The sequence below is a fragment of the Mastigoproctus giganteus genome, chromosome 4 (assembly GCF_048544385.1).
Source record: "Mastigoproctus giganteus isolate SK-2022 chromosome 4, ASM4854438v1, whole genome shotgun sequence".
Taxonomy (NCBI): Eukaryota; Metazoa; Arthropoda; class Arachnida; order Uropygi; family Thelyphonidae; genus Mastigoproctus; species Mastigoproctus giganteus.
Window position 1 is genome coordinate 36486361 of NC_143578.1, and position 18424 is coordinate 36504784.

Genomic DNA, 18424 nt, shown 5'->3' on the forward strand with positions numbered 1-18424 from the left:
AACCTTAAAAAAAAGCAAGTGTAAGTAGAAAAATGTTTTAAAGGAGAGTGTTGTAGACATCTAAAGTGTATGGCACTTCATAGGATTGACCACAGGGCCATCAAAAGTGGGATAGCACTTTTGATGCTCTTTGCATTATATATAATATAAGCAGATGTGCTATAATGGGAGTTTTATTTTTTATTTATTTATTTATAAAATTCTTATCTGGACTGTAGATAAACAAATGTTGTTTATTCCTACTTTACACTTATGCACCAAAAAATGGTATTAGTAGGCCTCATTCAGAATTAATGTGTGAGATCATAAATTATTATATTATTATTCCTCTGCTATCTAAAAATTTAAAATAAGTTCGTTGTGTTAGGAAAGTTTAACCAGTTTGGTTACTAAAATTTTTTTTGCAAAGCATTCTTATCAAGTCAGTGGAAATCACTAATTTTTTTTTTTTTGCTTTAGTCTGTGTAATGTCACAGTCAAGTATGAGTTTGTAAATAGTAAGAAAAATCATTATGTGCATTTACTTTTTTCTTTATTTGTAGATATGTGATTAGATATTTTTTTTAATTTTTTATTTTATTTTAATATAGAAACTACAAGCAAAAGTGGCACAAGTGAACAAACTTGAACACAAGCTGGTAGGTAAATCCTTTTTGATTTTTAAATCATAATTCCGGATAATTTGACAATAACATTGTGGCATGAATGGAACAATGAACAAAGTTCATAATTTAAATGTAATATGGCAAGCAGTGTTCAAAAAACTGAGTTTTGTGAACACTTTGCTTATCATATTACACTTATTTATATACATCTTTTTTCTATACACAGAAATTATAAAATAATCAAAAAAATAACAAATAATAATAAAATGGTGAAATAACAGTTTTAAATGATAATCTAAACAACTGAAGTTTTTTTATTATTATAATTTATGAGGCAAAATAAATGTAAACAAACAAATAAATATGATCCTGTATATTGTAACACCACATTGAGAGGGGGGAGTGAGAGACTGCAATGCCATATTATGACTAATCCACTCAATCTCTTCAACTCAAACGCTGGTTGAAGGAGATGTAGTTTTATTGGGAGACTCTATTGCACAGGAAAATGGTAGCATTTTTGTAATAAAGATAGGTGGACCAGAACTCATTATTAATGATGTTACCAAGAGATTGAAAGATTTTAAGGGGATAAAGAGAGAATTGTTATTCATGTGGGAGCTAATGATTGTATGTTAAATGAACACGACCTGACCATTTGTTGGTTAAATATAGGACATGCTGAAAAAGTACCACTGGTTAGGTCAAAATGTACATGTGTCTGCAATTCTGTCCAGACGTGATAGGAGTGATTATAGGCTGAAATCCTTGTGGATTAACTTAGGACTTGAGAGACTCTGAAGGTAGTACTTGTACATATGTCCATTCTGATATTCCCTGCCAGAAACTTAGTAATTTGAAATCTCCTCTTTTTGACATTCTCTGGCTTAAAATCTCTACCACATTCTGTCAAATTCATCTGTTGCCCAGTCGTTTTCCCAATTTCACTAATCACTTGAAGCTCTTTCACTTCTTCTCTTTGAAACTTAAGTTTCTCCGGTATAACTTTCCTAACAGTGAGGAAATTTTCCATGGTGATTTTAATGTTCACAAATCCAGCTGGCTTTCATTTTCTAGTCACATGGATCCAGCTGGTCGAGATGCTGAGGCTTTTGCAATTACTAATGACCTTATACAGATTGTTAATTTAGCTACCAGAATACCAAACAATCCTAACCACACAGCCAACACAATTGATATTTTTCTCACAAACAGCCCTTCTAAGTACATGGCCAAGATGAGTGGTCTTCTAGGCACCTCAGATCACAACTTGGTGAAGGTCTCTTTTCCAATGGAGCTTTCTCTTGTGGCCATTCTCAACCTTGTGTTGTCTGGCATTACAAGAATGCAAAATGGGATGATTGGTGAGATTTCTTTACCTTGGTCGGATTACTGTTTCAAATCTTCTGATGTCAATGTTTGCTCAAATAGTGTCAGTGAAATTGTTCTTGTACAGCTGAAATCCTTTATTCCACACTCCACCTTAAAATCTCATCCTTTATTTAAGCCTTTGTTTTCCTATAAATGTTCTAAGGCTGTTCAAGAGAAGAATGTTGCATATCGTAATTGGCTTGTATCCAAATCTCCACTTCATTTTCTGCCTACACCAAAGTTTGCAGCCCCAAGTGCCAAGCGATAGTGACAAGCAATTTTCTCTGAGATATGTAGTTTGCTCTTTCTAAACAACAAAGTTTAATTTCCTTTCTAGTGTTGTTTTCTCTTTTGTTTATCTAAAGTGGTTCTATGCTTCAAGTGTTAAAGTAAGAACCAAGAAAGGAAAACTACCTTTCTTTTTTCAGAGTATATATATTAATTGCTAACAAACTACTAACTTTTACAACTGCTTGGTCAGTTGTGGCACCGCTCCTGCCTCCATGTGGCGGGGTCAGTAACCTGGGAGAAGAAAGCCCCTCTCCCAGAGCTAAAAGGAGCAAACATGGAATTTGACAATTTCCCTCCAATTGAGCCTCAATGCTCATTATGTCCTAAATTAAATGATAATGACTGTGACACATCACAGTCAAAAAGACTGCGGATTGACACAGAGCAAAAGGAATGTCCATCTTTCCTTATCTTCCACTCCTTGTCAAACAAATGCATGAGTACACTCTCCTCATTTCTGATACAGAAATGTATAGAAAGCTTAGCAGGATCACCTAAAATGGTGAAAATACTTAGATCAGGTGATTTACTAATTGAAAGTGTGAGTCGTAAGCAATCAGAGACCCTTCTGAACCTCTCAACCTTTGGTGGTATTCCTGTGCAAGTTACCCCACATGCAACACTAAATGCCTCCAAAGGGGTCATCATAGTGGGATTTGATCAATGTCACAGAAGATGAATTAGTCCAAGAGTTAAAAGAACAATGCTAAGTGGATTATGATCAGAAAAGATGGTCAGCTTGTTCCCACGCAGAACATCATCCTTACATTTGGCACACCAAATTTACCATTGAGTGTTAAAGCCAGCTATCTCAATTGCCATAGAAGACCCTACGTTCCTAATCCCATCACGTGTTATAAGTGTCAAAAGTTTGGGCACTCTCAGACCGTCTGTTGAGGGGATGCAGTGTGCCTAAACGTGGTTCAAAATCCCACACACAAATGAAAAATGATGCTGAAACACCACAATGTCCAAACTGCTTATTCAAAGTCCTGTGAACTATGGAAAACAGGAAAAAAGATCCAAAAATACAAAGTAGAGCAAAAAGTGACTTACCAGGAGGCAAAGAAGCAAATTATGCTTAATACACCTAAACACACCTACGCAGCAGCAACAAAGAAATACCAGTCAGCAGCCACTCAAACTGACGTGTCAGTTCTTCCATCCATGTCTATTGCAGATTGTGCCCCAGAAATACTCTCAACCTCATAGCAATCTACTAAGGAACAGCATGAAATAGATAGTGATAAAAACACACCAATCACAGTACCGCCAACTGCATTGCAGTCAGAAACCATAAAAACTAAAACAGCAGTCCCAATGAAAAAAGTCGGCCAAATGTAACAAATATGGATACAGATGAAAACATCAACCTGGATGAGCCAGTCTTAGCTCTGTACGCAGAAGACGACATGGACACAGGGCATCCTATCTTCTCAAAAAATAGAAAGAATAAAATTCTGGAAAAGTTCTGGAGAGACAAAAACAGACTGGACCTAAACAGCAGACTGAATCAAACCCAACTGCTAAAAACAAATAATGGGTTACATCATACAGTGGAACTGTAGAGGCCTATGTAGCAACATTGATGATATCTATGACCTAATCCAACAGTATAGTCTGGTAAGCATATGTTTACAAGAAACTAATCTACCACCACAAGTAATTACAAAAATCAAGAACTATACTGTATATCAGCATAATAGAAATAACAATACCACTGTGTGCGTGGAGGTGTGGCCATTCTAGTAAACTCAAGAGTCCCCACTAAACACATTCCACTGCAGACTTCCTTAGAAGCAGTAGCAGTACATGTCTCCTTAGGAATCATGTTAACAGTAGTTTCAATCTACCCATCACCAAACAAAGAATATACTTATAATGACCTAGAAGAACTTCTGCTACAGATCCCTCCTCCATTTTGTTTATTTGGAGATTTTAATGCACACAACCCAATCTGGGGCTCCCCAAATACAGACAGATGAGGAAAAGTTCTGGAATCGCTGTTTGACAAACATAATCTAACACTGTTGAATAATGGTGCTGATAATTACATTCATTTCTCCACTAGAACACCTACAGCTATAGACTTAACAATCTGCTCTCCAACATTGTATCCACTCATCTGCTGGACAATCTGCTAAATAGTGACCATTATCCGATAATTTGTGAAATCCAAACACCTAGAATCCCTCAGGCAAATAATTCCCGCTTAAAATGGAAATTTTCCAAGACTGATTGGAAGTTATTTTCTTCGAGTGTCTCATTCAATGATGAAATTATCAAATACCAATCCATCGATGATGCTGCACAGCACATCACATCTCAGAATCTAAATGCCGCAACCAAGGCCATACCAAAATCCGTACTGGTTCTTTTAAACATGCCAATCCTTGGTGGAGTGATGCATGCCACCTTGCCAAAAAAAAGAAAAACAGGGCATGGAACCTGTTTCGTAAACACCCAACAACTGAGAACCTTATAAATTTCAAAAAACTGAAAGCAAAAGAGCAATTTGTAAGGAGAAAAGCAAAAAAAATATTCTTGGATCCAATTTGCCTCTACTATAATGAAGAACACAAACAACAGAATAATCTGGAATAAAATAAAAAAACTGAATGGTAGATTTCTCCCAGCATCCTCTCCAATACTGAAATGGAATGGACATGACTTATCATCTCCAGTTGAAATAGCTAATGCTCTGGCAGAAACTTTTGCACAAATTTCAGGTATATCCACATATGAACCATCTTTTCAGCAACATAAAAGAAGGACTGAGCAAGGCAAATTAAATTTCAGCACAAGACAATCAACCCTTTACAATTTTGGAGCTACAGGATGCTCTAAACAAATCAACAAAGGGGCATCAGGTCCTGATGGTCTTTATTACCTCATGTTGCAACACTTAGACAAAAAGGCATTAAATTCCCTATTGCTTTTTCTGAATCAGATCTTCTCCAAAAGCTACTATTCTCGCTCATGGGGTCATTCAACAATGCTAGCTTTTCCAAAACCTGGAAAAGATCAGACGAATCCATGCAACTATAAACTGATATCCTTTACCAGCTGCTTGGGTAAGACATTGGATAAGATGGTACACAATAGACTTGTATGGTACATAGAACCCCACTCAGTCTTTATGCAATAAAGACTGAGTGGTAAGATCATCTTTATGCTGATGATCTTGCCATTCACATCAGTTGTAATCAATACAGCTTCTGCAAAAACTGATCCACATTAGACCTTATGGTGAAAACTGAGTGTAACATACGTAACACCTTTATTCAAAAAGAACATCTTGTCATGGTGTGCCTGAATATTGAAAAAGCCTTTGACACCACCTGGCACTATGGTATTCTGCAAGACCTGTATGCCATAGGATTCATAGGCCAACTCCCAATGATCATAGAGAGTTACCTTATTATTAGCCATATGGTGCAAGGAAGCCTGAAGCTTATGCTGCACCAGCCAAAAAAAAAAAATTCTCAAGTTACCCTGAGAGAGTCAGAAGTAGAAAGGAATCACCGAGAAAGAGAAGAATAATGATATCCAGCTCAGAACCCTGGGTGTGCCAAGTCCATACTCACCAGACCTTAAAAATAGAACTTTTCAAGTGAGTTATCGTAATGCTGTTTCGCAAGCTCTTGTCCAAAGAGAAGGTGTACCACAGGGATCGGTACTCAGCGCTACACTCTTTGCTCTTAGGATAAACATTTTAGCGCAGAACATTTTGGGTAACATATAAATCTACCTTTATGCTGATGATCTTGCCATTCGCAGAATATGTGTTCCATTAAACAACATCTGCAGCTTGCAATAAACAAAATAGTGTTACGGGCTTCACGTAATGGTTATCGTCTGTGGGCAACCAAAACTGCAGTCATTCACTATTGTAAAAAATGCCAACTGCATCCAGAACCTGAATTATCACTGGGAAATCAACCAATACCAATTATCAGCAATATTTGATTCTTGAGCATGACCTTTGACACTAAACTGACATCCCAGAAATGCATACTACAAACACGAACTGTCTGTATGAAAAAGCTGAATATACTTAAAGTCATCTCATCTATGACATGGGGAGCTGATCGATATACTCTACTCCACTTATACTGGGCCTTAATCAGATCTCGATTAGATTATGGTGCCCCTGTTTATGACTCTGCCCAAAAAACTCTGTTAGCTTGTCTCAATACAATACAACATAGTGCGCTCAGGATTGCTCTTGGGGCGTTCAGGACTTCGCCGGTCCAAAGCATATATATAGAGGCCAATGAACCTCCACTCCACCTTTGGAGAAAGATGCTGCTCCTCAATTATGTGGTTAAAATAAATAGCTTACCATCTCATTCTATCTGGTCATACCTCTATGATCCTCAATGGATAAACCTTTTTAGAAATAAGCCTCTTGAAAACAAGCCTATAGGAATCTGTGTACGAGAACTGATTCAGCAGTGGAATATGCAATTGACCAATTCACATCAAGACAGAGAAATTGTACAACCTCCATGGAAGGTATGTATACTTTCATGTGATGACTACTTCCGATGTTGGGGGAAACACTCTCTGAACAACCAAACCATTCAGAAACTACATGCAGCTCACTCTTTGGCAAACACAGACACCCAGCAACTTTATACTGACAGCTCCAAAATTGACACAGCTGTCGGAGCTACTGTGGTGCTACCACCATCAACAGTCTCTGTTTCATTACCACGAGAATGCAGCATTTTCACTGCAGAACTCTATGCCATTAAGATGGGTTTAACTTTATGCTCGTGATTTCACTCCGAAGACTATAATCTATACAGACTCTTTGAGTGCAGTGACAGCCCGCCAAGGCAATTCTCGCTCTCCACATCCACATCCATTTATAAATCAAATAAGAACTCAAATATCCAAATTTCATAACAATAGGCAGACTGTCACTTTTTGTTGGATTCCAGGGCACACTGGAATACCAGGAAATGAGAGTGCAGATAAAGCAGCAAGAAATCCCACTGATAATAACCACATCCAGATTCCTTACACAGACTATAAACCAATCATATGCTGAAATTGCAATGAAAAATGGAGAGAAATATGGCATAATCAGTTAAATAACAAGTTACAAAATATATATAACAAATTGTGTTTGTTCTCCACAGGAACAGACGCAATTTGGCCAAAGTAGCTCTTGCACCCAAAAAACCCAACAACAACCAAAGCTCGCAACAATTGTAAAGCAGTTATTAATCAGTCCAAACTAGATTTTGAACAGGCTAAGAGTAGAAAACTTGCTTCTTGTCCAAATGGTAGTCATGCATTCTGGTTTCTTGTGAAGCTATTGGCCGCAACTTTTGCCCACCTCTGTCAGAACCAGAAGGTTCTGACAGAGTTGTGTTGTGCTCTTGCCACTTCAGCCAAATATAAAGCTGACCTGTTAGCATCCTATTTTTCTTCCAACTCTTGTATTGATGATCTTAATAAACCACCTCCCACCTTTCCCAGTACACTCCATTCAATGCCTCCTGAGCCTACTGTCAAAAGGATTTTGAATAATGTTTATGCAATGAAAGCTATAGGTCCTGATGGTATTTTAGAAGAAGATGATGAAAAACTCTTTATTGTGCACACAAGGCACACACTTTACACAACACCTTTCATAGCTATAAGCCAGATGTTTACTTGTTCTGAACTTACTCCTGTTCTGTGTTGCCTTTCATTTCTTATTCCAAAGATGTTTTCCCTTCTGATTGGAAATTTGCTCATATCCAGTCAGTTCCTAAAAAGGGTGACAAATCCCTCCCATCTAATTATCATTCCATAGCACTTACTTCTACTCTTACTAAAGTAATAGAGAAATTAATTAACTGCCCATCAACTCTTGATGGTTCAGTTCTTTCTTCCACTCTTTTCCTCTTGTATATTAATGACCTTCCAGTATTCTCTCTACGGGGAATGGCAGAAGGCTATCTGTCTTCTAACTTCTCTACTAATGCTGATGTTTCCGAAGGTCTGGTGCTTTCTCTCACTCTTTCCCTCTTGTGTATTAATGACCTTCTTCCATTGACCAGAAATCCTATCCATAGTTTTGCTGATGATAGTGCATTGCATTCCAATTTGAGAAACCTTGCCCTGCACAAACAGCTTCAACTTCTCAAATATCCACTACCAATTCCTTAAATGCTGATCTTCAGGTAATTCTCTAGTGGGGCAAAAATAACTTAGTTGATTTCAGTCTTTCTAAAACTCACACCTGTCTTATATCTTGCAAAAAAAGTATTCTTCTGCTCCTGTGCTTATCTTCAATGACACTCAGATTTCTAGACAAGATCCATATCTCTATTAGGGATTATCTTTTCTTCTAATATCTCTCTTGGCATAAACACATCATAAATACTGCTTCCTCCGAATCTAAAAAACTTTGTTCTTGGTATTACTTTTCTTCCAAACAGCTGTGTACAAATCACAAATCGGCCCTACCATGGAATGTTGTTCCCACATCTGGGGTGGTGCCCCAAAAACCTCTCTCAGGCTTCTAGATTCCATTCAAAAGAGGGCAGTTAATTTAATTAATGACTCAACTCTAACAGCATCTCTCCACTCTCTGTCTTATAGACGTCCTGTTTCTGCTGCATGCCTTTTCTATAGATACTTCTATGGGCACTGTTCTTCTGAATTGGCTTCTATAATTTCTGCTCTCTTTTCCAAAACAGTCCAAATGTGTGCCACAACCAGTCAACATCCTTTTACTGTCCAACTTCAAACTCACAGAACCATCTTTTCTTCTTCCTCATTTATTCATTCAACTTCCGTTTTATGGAACAACCTTCATAAGTATTTCCTGAAAATTACAATCTGCAGAAGTTCAAGTCTATTGTCAACAAGTATCTTCTTTCATCTTCTCAACTTTCAGCCCATGCACAGTACTAAGTACTGTAGGTTTTCATACCTCTCGTGTTTGGAGGTTTCACAAAAAAAAATTTTTTTGGCCAGAAAGATTTAAACTGCATGGATGTTGCTATGCTCATAATTCTCACAGCAGAACAAACTTGCCTTTGTTGTCGAGTTGCTATAGTATTTCACAGCTTTCAACAGATAGCTTTAGTTATATTACAACTTTGAAAACTCTGATTCATATACTGCATGGCAGCTCAATTGAACAACTTCTTTACAACTGTCTTGTGCATTGTAACTAGAGACCACCTATTTCTAAAAGGGACCAGTTAGTCATGAAATGAGTTGTCATAGCAGTTTCGGGTTTTACACAAATGGCCAATTAACCTTCTGGAGAAGCCATTTGTTTGAAAGTAATTCAATGTCAGTTGCAAAGGTAAGTTTATTCTATTGATCAGCCCCATTGCATTATCTGTACAGTTTAAATTTAAGGCTTTGAATGGATTAAGCAAGCTCAATGCTGATGGGATTCTTCCTCTTTCTAGGACCACACGCATGAGAGGCACAAATTTAAATTGAGGAAGGATGATTGCAGAATAGATGTGCAGAAGTTTGTCTTTAGCCAATGGGTGATTGATTGTTGGGAAAAAACTTCTATCTGTTGTGAAAGTTACCAGTTAAAGGAAGGACTAGACAAACTATTGGAGGGAATGAATACGTGGGAGGTGTCGTGGTTTTTTTTTTTTTTTTTTTTTTTGGCTGATGCTGTATAAGCTCATTTGTCACTGCTAATGCTAAATCATTCTATTCTCCCCTCCCCAAATTAAAGGACAAGACTGCCCTGTAAGCATCTTAAAAAGAAAGAAATGTGACTTTTTTGCATGGATTCTAAAGACAAATTAAAAAATATTAAGAAAATAATCTGGCACTCTTTCATTGATACGTGTGCCAGATTGCTTTCTTAATATTTCCTGATTATAAAATTTTGATTTCTTTGAAAAAGTGTGCTGGATTTTTTGCAGAGTTTACTTATCAGATATATTTTCTCTAATGAGTTAATTTTGAGTCTCTAGGGAACTATGCATACTGTTTTTTATTTATGCAATAAAATAGACTTGTTTAAAAAAACTAGGGATCTTTATCCCCATTCACAATAATGTTTATTGTGAATAAAGCAGTTCATTTTAAATGTATATGAAGCTGAAGACTTGTTTGAGGAATCGTAATTTACACAGTTTATTTGTCATGTAATTGGCCAGTCATACTTGATTAACAGCAAAATTTCCTGAAGCTTTCTACAGAGATCATTTCTACACTTTTTTTCTGGTGACTCTTGGCATTGACTAGGCCACCGAAAAATTATAAAATTTTTTAAAAAAAATATGAAACGTAGCAACTAAAGCAAAGTTAAGAGCTTTAAATTTAAAGATTACAGCACTAGTATTGCCAGATATGATATTTTTGCTTTCTTTCTGATTTATGAGATTCCAATTCCAAAGCTGTGAATGGTTTTGTGGCCCTTTTTAAGTTAAAAACTTTCCAAAAGCATGAGATACTATTTCAGCATTAGAAATGACTTGTGACAAAGAATTATTCAATTTTTCAAAAATTCACTCCACTAGCAGTTTGTATAAAGAAAGTAGAAAATATGCTTGTAATATAAATATTGTTTTAAACATAGTTTACTATACTGCAAAGTATAACAAACCTATTTTTCTGATATTGAAAGCTTGTTAATGCTGGCAAATAAACTTGATGTTGAAGTAAAAAATTATAACAATAGTATGGAATGTGCTGAAGTTATGCTTCACATATTGCTTGAAGTGCTAAGGAAAGATCTAATTAATGAGTTTCAAGAAATAAAAGATGTCAAAAATTTACCCATGTTTATATATACACTACTTTGCCCACAGACTGAATTTATGTATTAAGTGTCATGAAAAATGTGAAGTTTTGATTATGTAAATTCCATTCTGAAACAGATTTTGTAGGTCTTCACAAAGAAGCATGCATCAGTTAAAGAATATATATCAGAAATTCTGCAGTGCCAAATTCTTAAATTTCAATACTTCCAAGCTAGTATGGATTATCTGCTTAGTTAAGGATTGTAAATGTATCAATGTGAACTTGAAAGTATTGCCTCACACAGAGAAAGGTAATATTACTGTAGTTGCTAAGGGGCTGTTAAAAAAAATGAAAAATTGCATTTGTTCACATGATACATTTTCTGTTAAAATACTCCAATATAGTATCAGAATAAAAACTAAAATGATAAAATTCCATTTTCAACTATTTCTTGCCTTTTATCTAAAAAATATAAAAATGACAAGGAGAAATAAATCCAGTGAATATGATAAAAGGAGATTATCAAGAGTGCAAGGATATTGTTATGATGTAAGCACCAGTTCCCTGAAGTTCACTTTTCCAGCAGTTTTCTCCAAAAGCATTATGCAATCACCATAAAAGGTTTGCAGTCTGTGATCATCCCTAAGCATGTGAAGCACAGACTTGAAGAATGTCACATTCCTAAATCTTGTGTTAAAATTGATTGAAATGTCCTATAAGGAATACCAATTTCACTATCAACTTCATGGATAGTTAACATCAGTCACTCCTGATTAGATTGCAAACATGAGCTATTAAAAAAAACCAAAATTCATTTGTTTTTGAAGTTGAAGGAAAGCAGAACAAAGATCATCTCTGACTGAGAGGCAGCCCTCTTTAAACTTTGTGAACTGTTAAAAAATTTTCAAACAGATTTTTCTCTGAAATACTGTTTTTAACATTTTTGTGGGTTTCTGTTGCACTATTAATTTGATGCAAATTCACTGCTCAGTAAAATAAAATCACTCATTTTAAAATGCAAGAAGAAACTTAAATCTATTCAGCACACACTAATTCAGACTGACTGCAGATAAATGGGTGTTTCATGCTTTACCATGTCCAGATGAGTCACTGAACTTGTTGCAGTGAATTGTAACTCAATATGACACTACAGTTTCATTATATAAGCCAGTCTCCAAACGTTTTGTTCATGCCTCATATCACGAACAGTAAACCAGTCCATAGATTTTTTTTTTTTTGGCACACTTGTAGAGGCTTAACCCTCCAACATTTTGTAAGCTAATTAAATAAAATTGCTTTTTTAGTTAATATTGACAGTTAAATCATAAATATTCATTTTGCAGTTTTCTGTGTGAGTACCTTCATTTCTATTGCTCTTATCGTTCTCATTCTCACATTTTGGAAAGGTGCACAGATTTATTTCTGGTGTAGCAGGTGTCAAAAGCTTACTGAATAATCTAGGCCAGCCTAATTCTAAGCCAACTTTTACTTTGGGTGATGATCATTGGTATTAAACTCTCCTTGTACAGTTTCTGCAGCTGTGAGCTGTGGTAATTGGTTGCTGGAGCCCAGAACCCTGTTTTCAAAAATATTAACCTGAAATGTCTAATTTTTAAATCTTAATTTCTATTGAAATTAAGATTTAAATATTATCTTGTATGTTCAATGTCTAGGACAATACACATAATATAATTTTGGTTTCTTAAAGTAAGAAGTATTTTAATCCTGTTTGGTGTAAGGCTGGATCTAATTTGAAGGTCCTAACAAATTTAGTATGTAGTGCAAGGAAGCCACAGGCTTTTGCTGCATTTATTGTCATCTGTGTTCTTGCAAGCAGTTTTTAAGGGATAATATGTCTGTTCTATTCACAGGACATTAATAAACTGGGCCCCTAGTATACCTCTTTCACAAGGAACACTATAACGTGTGTTAATATAATTAATGTTATTGTAAATAGTTACAAGGAAATATAAAGTAACCACAATAATACTAGTACTTAAGAATGTGTAAGGTGATATTTCAAGAATCTGCTGAATGCTGAATCTTATCATCAAGCCTAAAGGGCAGCCAGTCAGGAATTGTACACAACACAAAGAAAACAAATGAGATTTGAATTTTCTTCATGCTGTGAACTGAAGCACAACCCTCTGTTCTTCAGGTCTTATGGTGAGATTCAGCAGAATAAATTCTACATCCAATACATTGTAATCACTATAATCAGAAAACAAAGATATTGCTTCTCTTGTTGCCTCCCCTAAAGTGTTCCTTTACCTTAATTTATTTACAGTGAAATAAACACATAATGTCTATCTTTCAACAAATGAAAAAAAAAAGTATATTTTATTATTATCATTATTTCTGCTTTGTAATACTTATTGAAACAGTGTTTTATCCTATTCTATTTAAGATGGAATTATCCACAACTTCCATCAGTGGAGATAAAGTATCTGTTTTATCGTAAGTATTCAAGATTGTATTGCCCCTTTAAAATTTTTCAATTTGAAATGAATTTCTCATCTGAACATAAACTTTAACTTTTACAGACAAAAAAAATTATAATTAGTTAATTACACTGGCCATTGTGTTTACCCATAATATTTATATCTTACTACAATTTAGGAGAATAGATATGTCACAGATCTGTTGCACATAATAATGTTTGCATGTGCTTGGAGTACAGGCAAACATTAGATGGCAGTAACTTTGGGGAGGATTAACTTGTTAAACCTTGCCTTTCTGCCTCTCTCCTTCAGAAATGGACAGTTGTAATGTGAGTATGTGTACAGTTTATCTTCTGCATATCTATTTCATATTTCTGTTTTTTCCTTCTTTGTTTTTCTTAGCATTGTATTGTTAAAATGCTTAAGTAGAAGTAAAGAAAGTGTCTAAATCACCCTGACAATTTCTGCTATGTGTGTCGGGGGGGGGTGATAACAAAAGCCCAGAGGAAGAAAATATACAGTATTACTAAATGTGCATATTCTTGTACTTTGGTTGCAAGATGGGCAGTCAGGACAAAACTTGGGCTTCAGATATGCACTGTATTTTTTTTTTTTATATGTTCAGTCATAGCTAACTTTCAGAGACTTTATGGGCTAGCTGCCTCCATGCTGTTCAGTCTTCAACAGCTTCTTTCCAGTCCTTTATGCTCATGCCAGTGTTGCTCTTAATTGTGTTGAGCCAATGTGTTCTTTGCTGACCTCTTCTCCCTGTTCCACTGAACTTTCCTAACATTATTTTTCTAATGAATTGGATCGCATTATGTGACCAAAATAGGTCAGTCGTAGCTTGATGATCTTGGCTTCCAGTGATGTTTCTGGCTTGATGCGATCCAAAATCTCTCTGTTTGTAACTTTTGCTATCCATGCATCAGAGTTCAAAAACATCAATTTTTTTCTGTCTGCTGTTTTCATTGTCCAGCTTTCACAACCGTAAGTTATTATGGGGAACTCTTTAGCACTGACCATTCTGGACTTCGATGTCTTTGCCTTTCCAGATCTTTTCCATGCTCATCATTGTGCTGTGACCAAGTGATATTCTTCTTTGAATTTCTGGGCCAGATTCTCTGCCTTGGTCAAGCTTAGATCCAAGAAAAAGGAATCCCCTCCCAGATAGATTTGACCTCTTCATTGTTAATTTTTATTTTAACTTCTCCAGTCCCAGCTGTTGTCATGATTTTTGTTTTCTTGGTGTTAAGCTGTAGTCCTAAGCTTAACACCAAAATTATTTCATAGTGCAAAATTACCTCTGCACTATGAAATACAATACAGGTATATGATGTATGACCTAAAGAAATCAGTACCTATTACTTTGGATGATGTGCAGCTTGACGTAGATGCTTCTTTAACATCTGAAAAGAGAAGGCTTCATTCCATTTATGTAGATAAATGGCAAAGAGACTGTTCAGCTTCAGAACTTGGTGCTGTTACCAGAGAGTTTTTACCATCAGTGAAGGAGTTTAAGAAGAGAGAATCTTTGTGGTTTGCCCCTGGATTGCATGGTACATTTTTACTCACCAGTCACGGGAGTATTAACAGCAAATCATTTAAGTTAGGATTGTCTCCTACCCCACTTTGTCTCTGTGGACAGGAGGAGAGTATTGACCACATTATTTTCGACTGTCAATATTATCAAGACTACAGGTGTGAACTCCAGCTTGTTTCAAATACCTTCACAATGGGAAATAAACTTGTGCTTGTCAGATCTCAAGCAGCATTTATAGCACTGAACACGTTTGCCTCACATACTTTTAAAAGAAGAGAGGAGCTTAGACTTGCTAATTTTAGATAATTTTATCAGGAGTTGATGATGATTGGATACTCATTGTAACTGAATTTACCCTATTGGACATTGATCGCGTTCTTGTATATAGTGTAAATCCTTGGTGTTCTTCTGAAGACATGGAGCCTGTTTATAGTGTGATTGTGGTAAAAAAAAAAAAAGTTACTTGTTTCTCTAAGGAAGTGCCTGGAGCAATGTCTACAAGACATAATTATATCTCAAGAAACCTTGTTGATCTTAGCTTCTAGGATGGGATTGTTCATGGGATTATTTCCTATGGCATGAGAAGTCAGTCCACTTCTCCACCTCTGTTTCCTTTATTCTTGCTTTATTTCTTTTGCCTTCTAACTATTGGAGGGTTCCTCTGTTTGATCCTCCTCTCTTCTATTCTTTCCTACCTCTCCAGCTCCCAAACTTCTCCTTCTATAGCCCTTTCATTTCATCCTAATTTGGGCTCTCTTGGGTATTTTGCCCTGGGCTAGTCCAGCAGGTGATAGTAGATCCTGGCTGCCTCCATGTGGTGGGGATGGGACATGGTGACCAGGTGTTGCTACTTCCCATCTGCTAAGAGCCAGGTACTGGCTAACAATGTAGCAATGCACCATATCACTATGCTTACACATCCACACTACATACAAATGGCCAGTTTTGGTGTAAGCTTCTACACAACATATACAATGGCGGCTAATGGGGGAAACCCTGGGGTCCACCACAACAATGCATGTCTATCCCCCACAATGATCTGAGCCACAGTCTGCACCAAGTAATGTTTTCACTGAAAAGACGGAACTTTTTCATCTTTGACTGCACATGATGTAGTCAATCTGATTATGGTGCAATCCATATGGGGATGTCCATGTATATGAACATTGCTTAGGTTGGATAAACCATGAGTTTTTAATCTTTAACCGATTTTCTTGACAGAACTGCGCCATATGGTTTCCTGCCTCATTCCTATCCCCCAGACCAAATCTGCCAATGACCTCAAGGTCTTCTTTGTCTCCTGTTTTTGAATTGAAGTCTCTAATAACACTATATTACCTGCACCAAAAATCTGAGGATGTGACTAACTGGGAAAATTAAAAGTATGCATTTTTCTGTTCCAATGATGTGGTGAAAACCATGCAACCACAAAGACAATTGGTGTATCTGCACGACAAAGTTATCAGCAATGTCCAGAAAAAGCAATCACAGCATCAAATATCATATCATCTGCAATAAGACCTGTTTCACATAATGAAGACCCGCCAATACTAGATCCCCAAAATCATTGGATAAGGAAAAGTGATGAATATAGAAGATTCTCTTGTTGCAGACTTTTTTGGATTGTCCACTTCAACAAATTTGCACCTACCAATCTGAAAATTATAATGCATCAAACTTAATTAAGCATAAAGATTTGAATGATTTAAACTTATCTAAAGAGAACTGAAGTGAACTCCTTGGTTCTAGGTTACAATGGTGGAAGTTACTTTAAGTAGGAACTAAACTTACAGTATATTGGAAACATCACAAAGTGTTTTCAAAATATTTCATTGTGGAAGACAGTATGTGTTTCTGTAACTATATTAGTAGTCTTCTGAATGAACTGACCATTGAACAAATCCTAATGAATAGCATATATTTATCAATGCCTCAAAATTAAGTTTAAAAGTAGTTTTGCTGTGCAATGGAAATGCATTCCCTTCAGTTCTCTATGTCATACTGTTAGCTTGAAAGAAACGTATAAAAGTATGTCTAAGATCCTGAGTGCAGTACGGTACCATGACTTTGCTTGGAATGTATGTGGTGATCTTAAAGTAATATCAGACTACTCACTGGTCTACAGGGAGGTTTCACAAATTATTGTTGTCTTCTATGTTTGTGGGACAGTTGTGCAACAGAAAAACATTATATTTTGATGCAGTGGGAAAGAGGGAGAGGAAGTAATTTCTACCAGGAAGAAGTAATATTTCTATCAGGAAGAAGTTAACTGGTTGAACCAAAAAGGGTTCTTCCACTTTGCATATAAAGCTTAGATTAATGAAGAATATTGTTAAGACTGGACAAAGAAGGAAGTGGATTCTGCTGCCTAAGTCAAGTGTGTCCCAATTTAATAGATATAAAACTGAAAGAAGAAATTTTCATTGGACCTTAAATAAAGAAACTCTCTCAAAGATGTATTTCAAACAAAGCTACAGCTTACTGAACTAGGAATGTCTTTAAAAATTCACTTTCTTCATTCCCATCTCAGTTTTTTGTCTCAAAATTTGGGAGCTGTAAGTAATGGCCAAGGAGAATGCGTTCATCAGAACATAACCATAATGAGAAAGTAGAACAAAGGTTGCTGAGATACTGCCATGACAGAGATTACTGCTAGTTTTCTTAAGAGGGAATGTGAAATGGAATATAAGAAACTCTTTTGAGCATAAACATTTCTATGTAAACAATGTATCTACATTAGTACATTATATGGTTTATTTAAGTATTTTAAAATGAATAAGACTCATTTTTAAGATAGTATATGTATTATTGTATGATATTTGAAATTGCTCGTTGTTTATTAAATTTCAGTATATCCTTCCATGGAGATGGGGAAGACAAACAATTTTAGCATTTTTGGAATTAGCAGATCAGTTTCCTTTAACAAAATCCACTGTACCATGGAATATTGTTCTTACATCTGGGGTGGTGTACACAAATTCTCTCTCAGGCTTCTAGACTCCATTCAAAAGAGGGCTTACAAAAATCTCTCCATTCTCTGTCTTCCATGGACACTGTTCTTCTGAATTGGCATCTATAATCCCCCATTCCAAACCAGTCTGAACACATCACAACCAGTCAGCATTCATTTACTGTCCAACTTCAAACAGGCGCCTCCGTAGCCAGGTGGGAAGGAGCAGCAGTGCGTAGCACACGCTTCTTGATTAGACCGGGGTTCGAGCATGTCACCACCAAATGCGGAGGATGTGGAAAGGTCAGGGAATGACCACCACATATCCCGGAGCAATATGGCCTTAGTTGCTAATGCTCCTAAAAACCAAAAACAAACCAACTTCAAACTCACAGAACTAACTTTCCTTCTTCCTCACTTATCCTTTTAACCTCTGTTTTCTGGGATCCCCTTCCTTCACATGTATTTCCTAAAAGTTATAACCTACAAAAATTCA

The 18424-nt window shown here is 36.2% G+C and overlaps 1 protein-coding gene across 4 annotated transcripts in view; it reads left to right on the plus strand.

Annotated features, from left to right (window-relative positions):
- Atg17 (autophagy-related 17) overlaps positions 1-18424 on the plus strand; it is a 648565-nt gene that overhangs the window by 557169 nt on the left and 72972 nt on the right. For all 4 annotated transcript variants that reach the window (XM_090372636.1, XM_090372635.1, XM_090372637.1 and 1 more), the window contains 2 exons: positions 591-638; positions 13402-13451. In XM_090372636.1, the coding sequence (XP_090228762.1) occupies positions 591-638; positions 13402-13451 (98 nt within the window). The remainder of the gene's footprint in view (positions 1-590; positions 639-13401; positions 13452-18424) is intronic.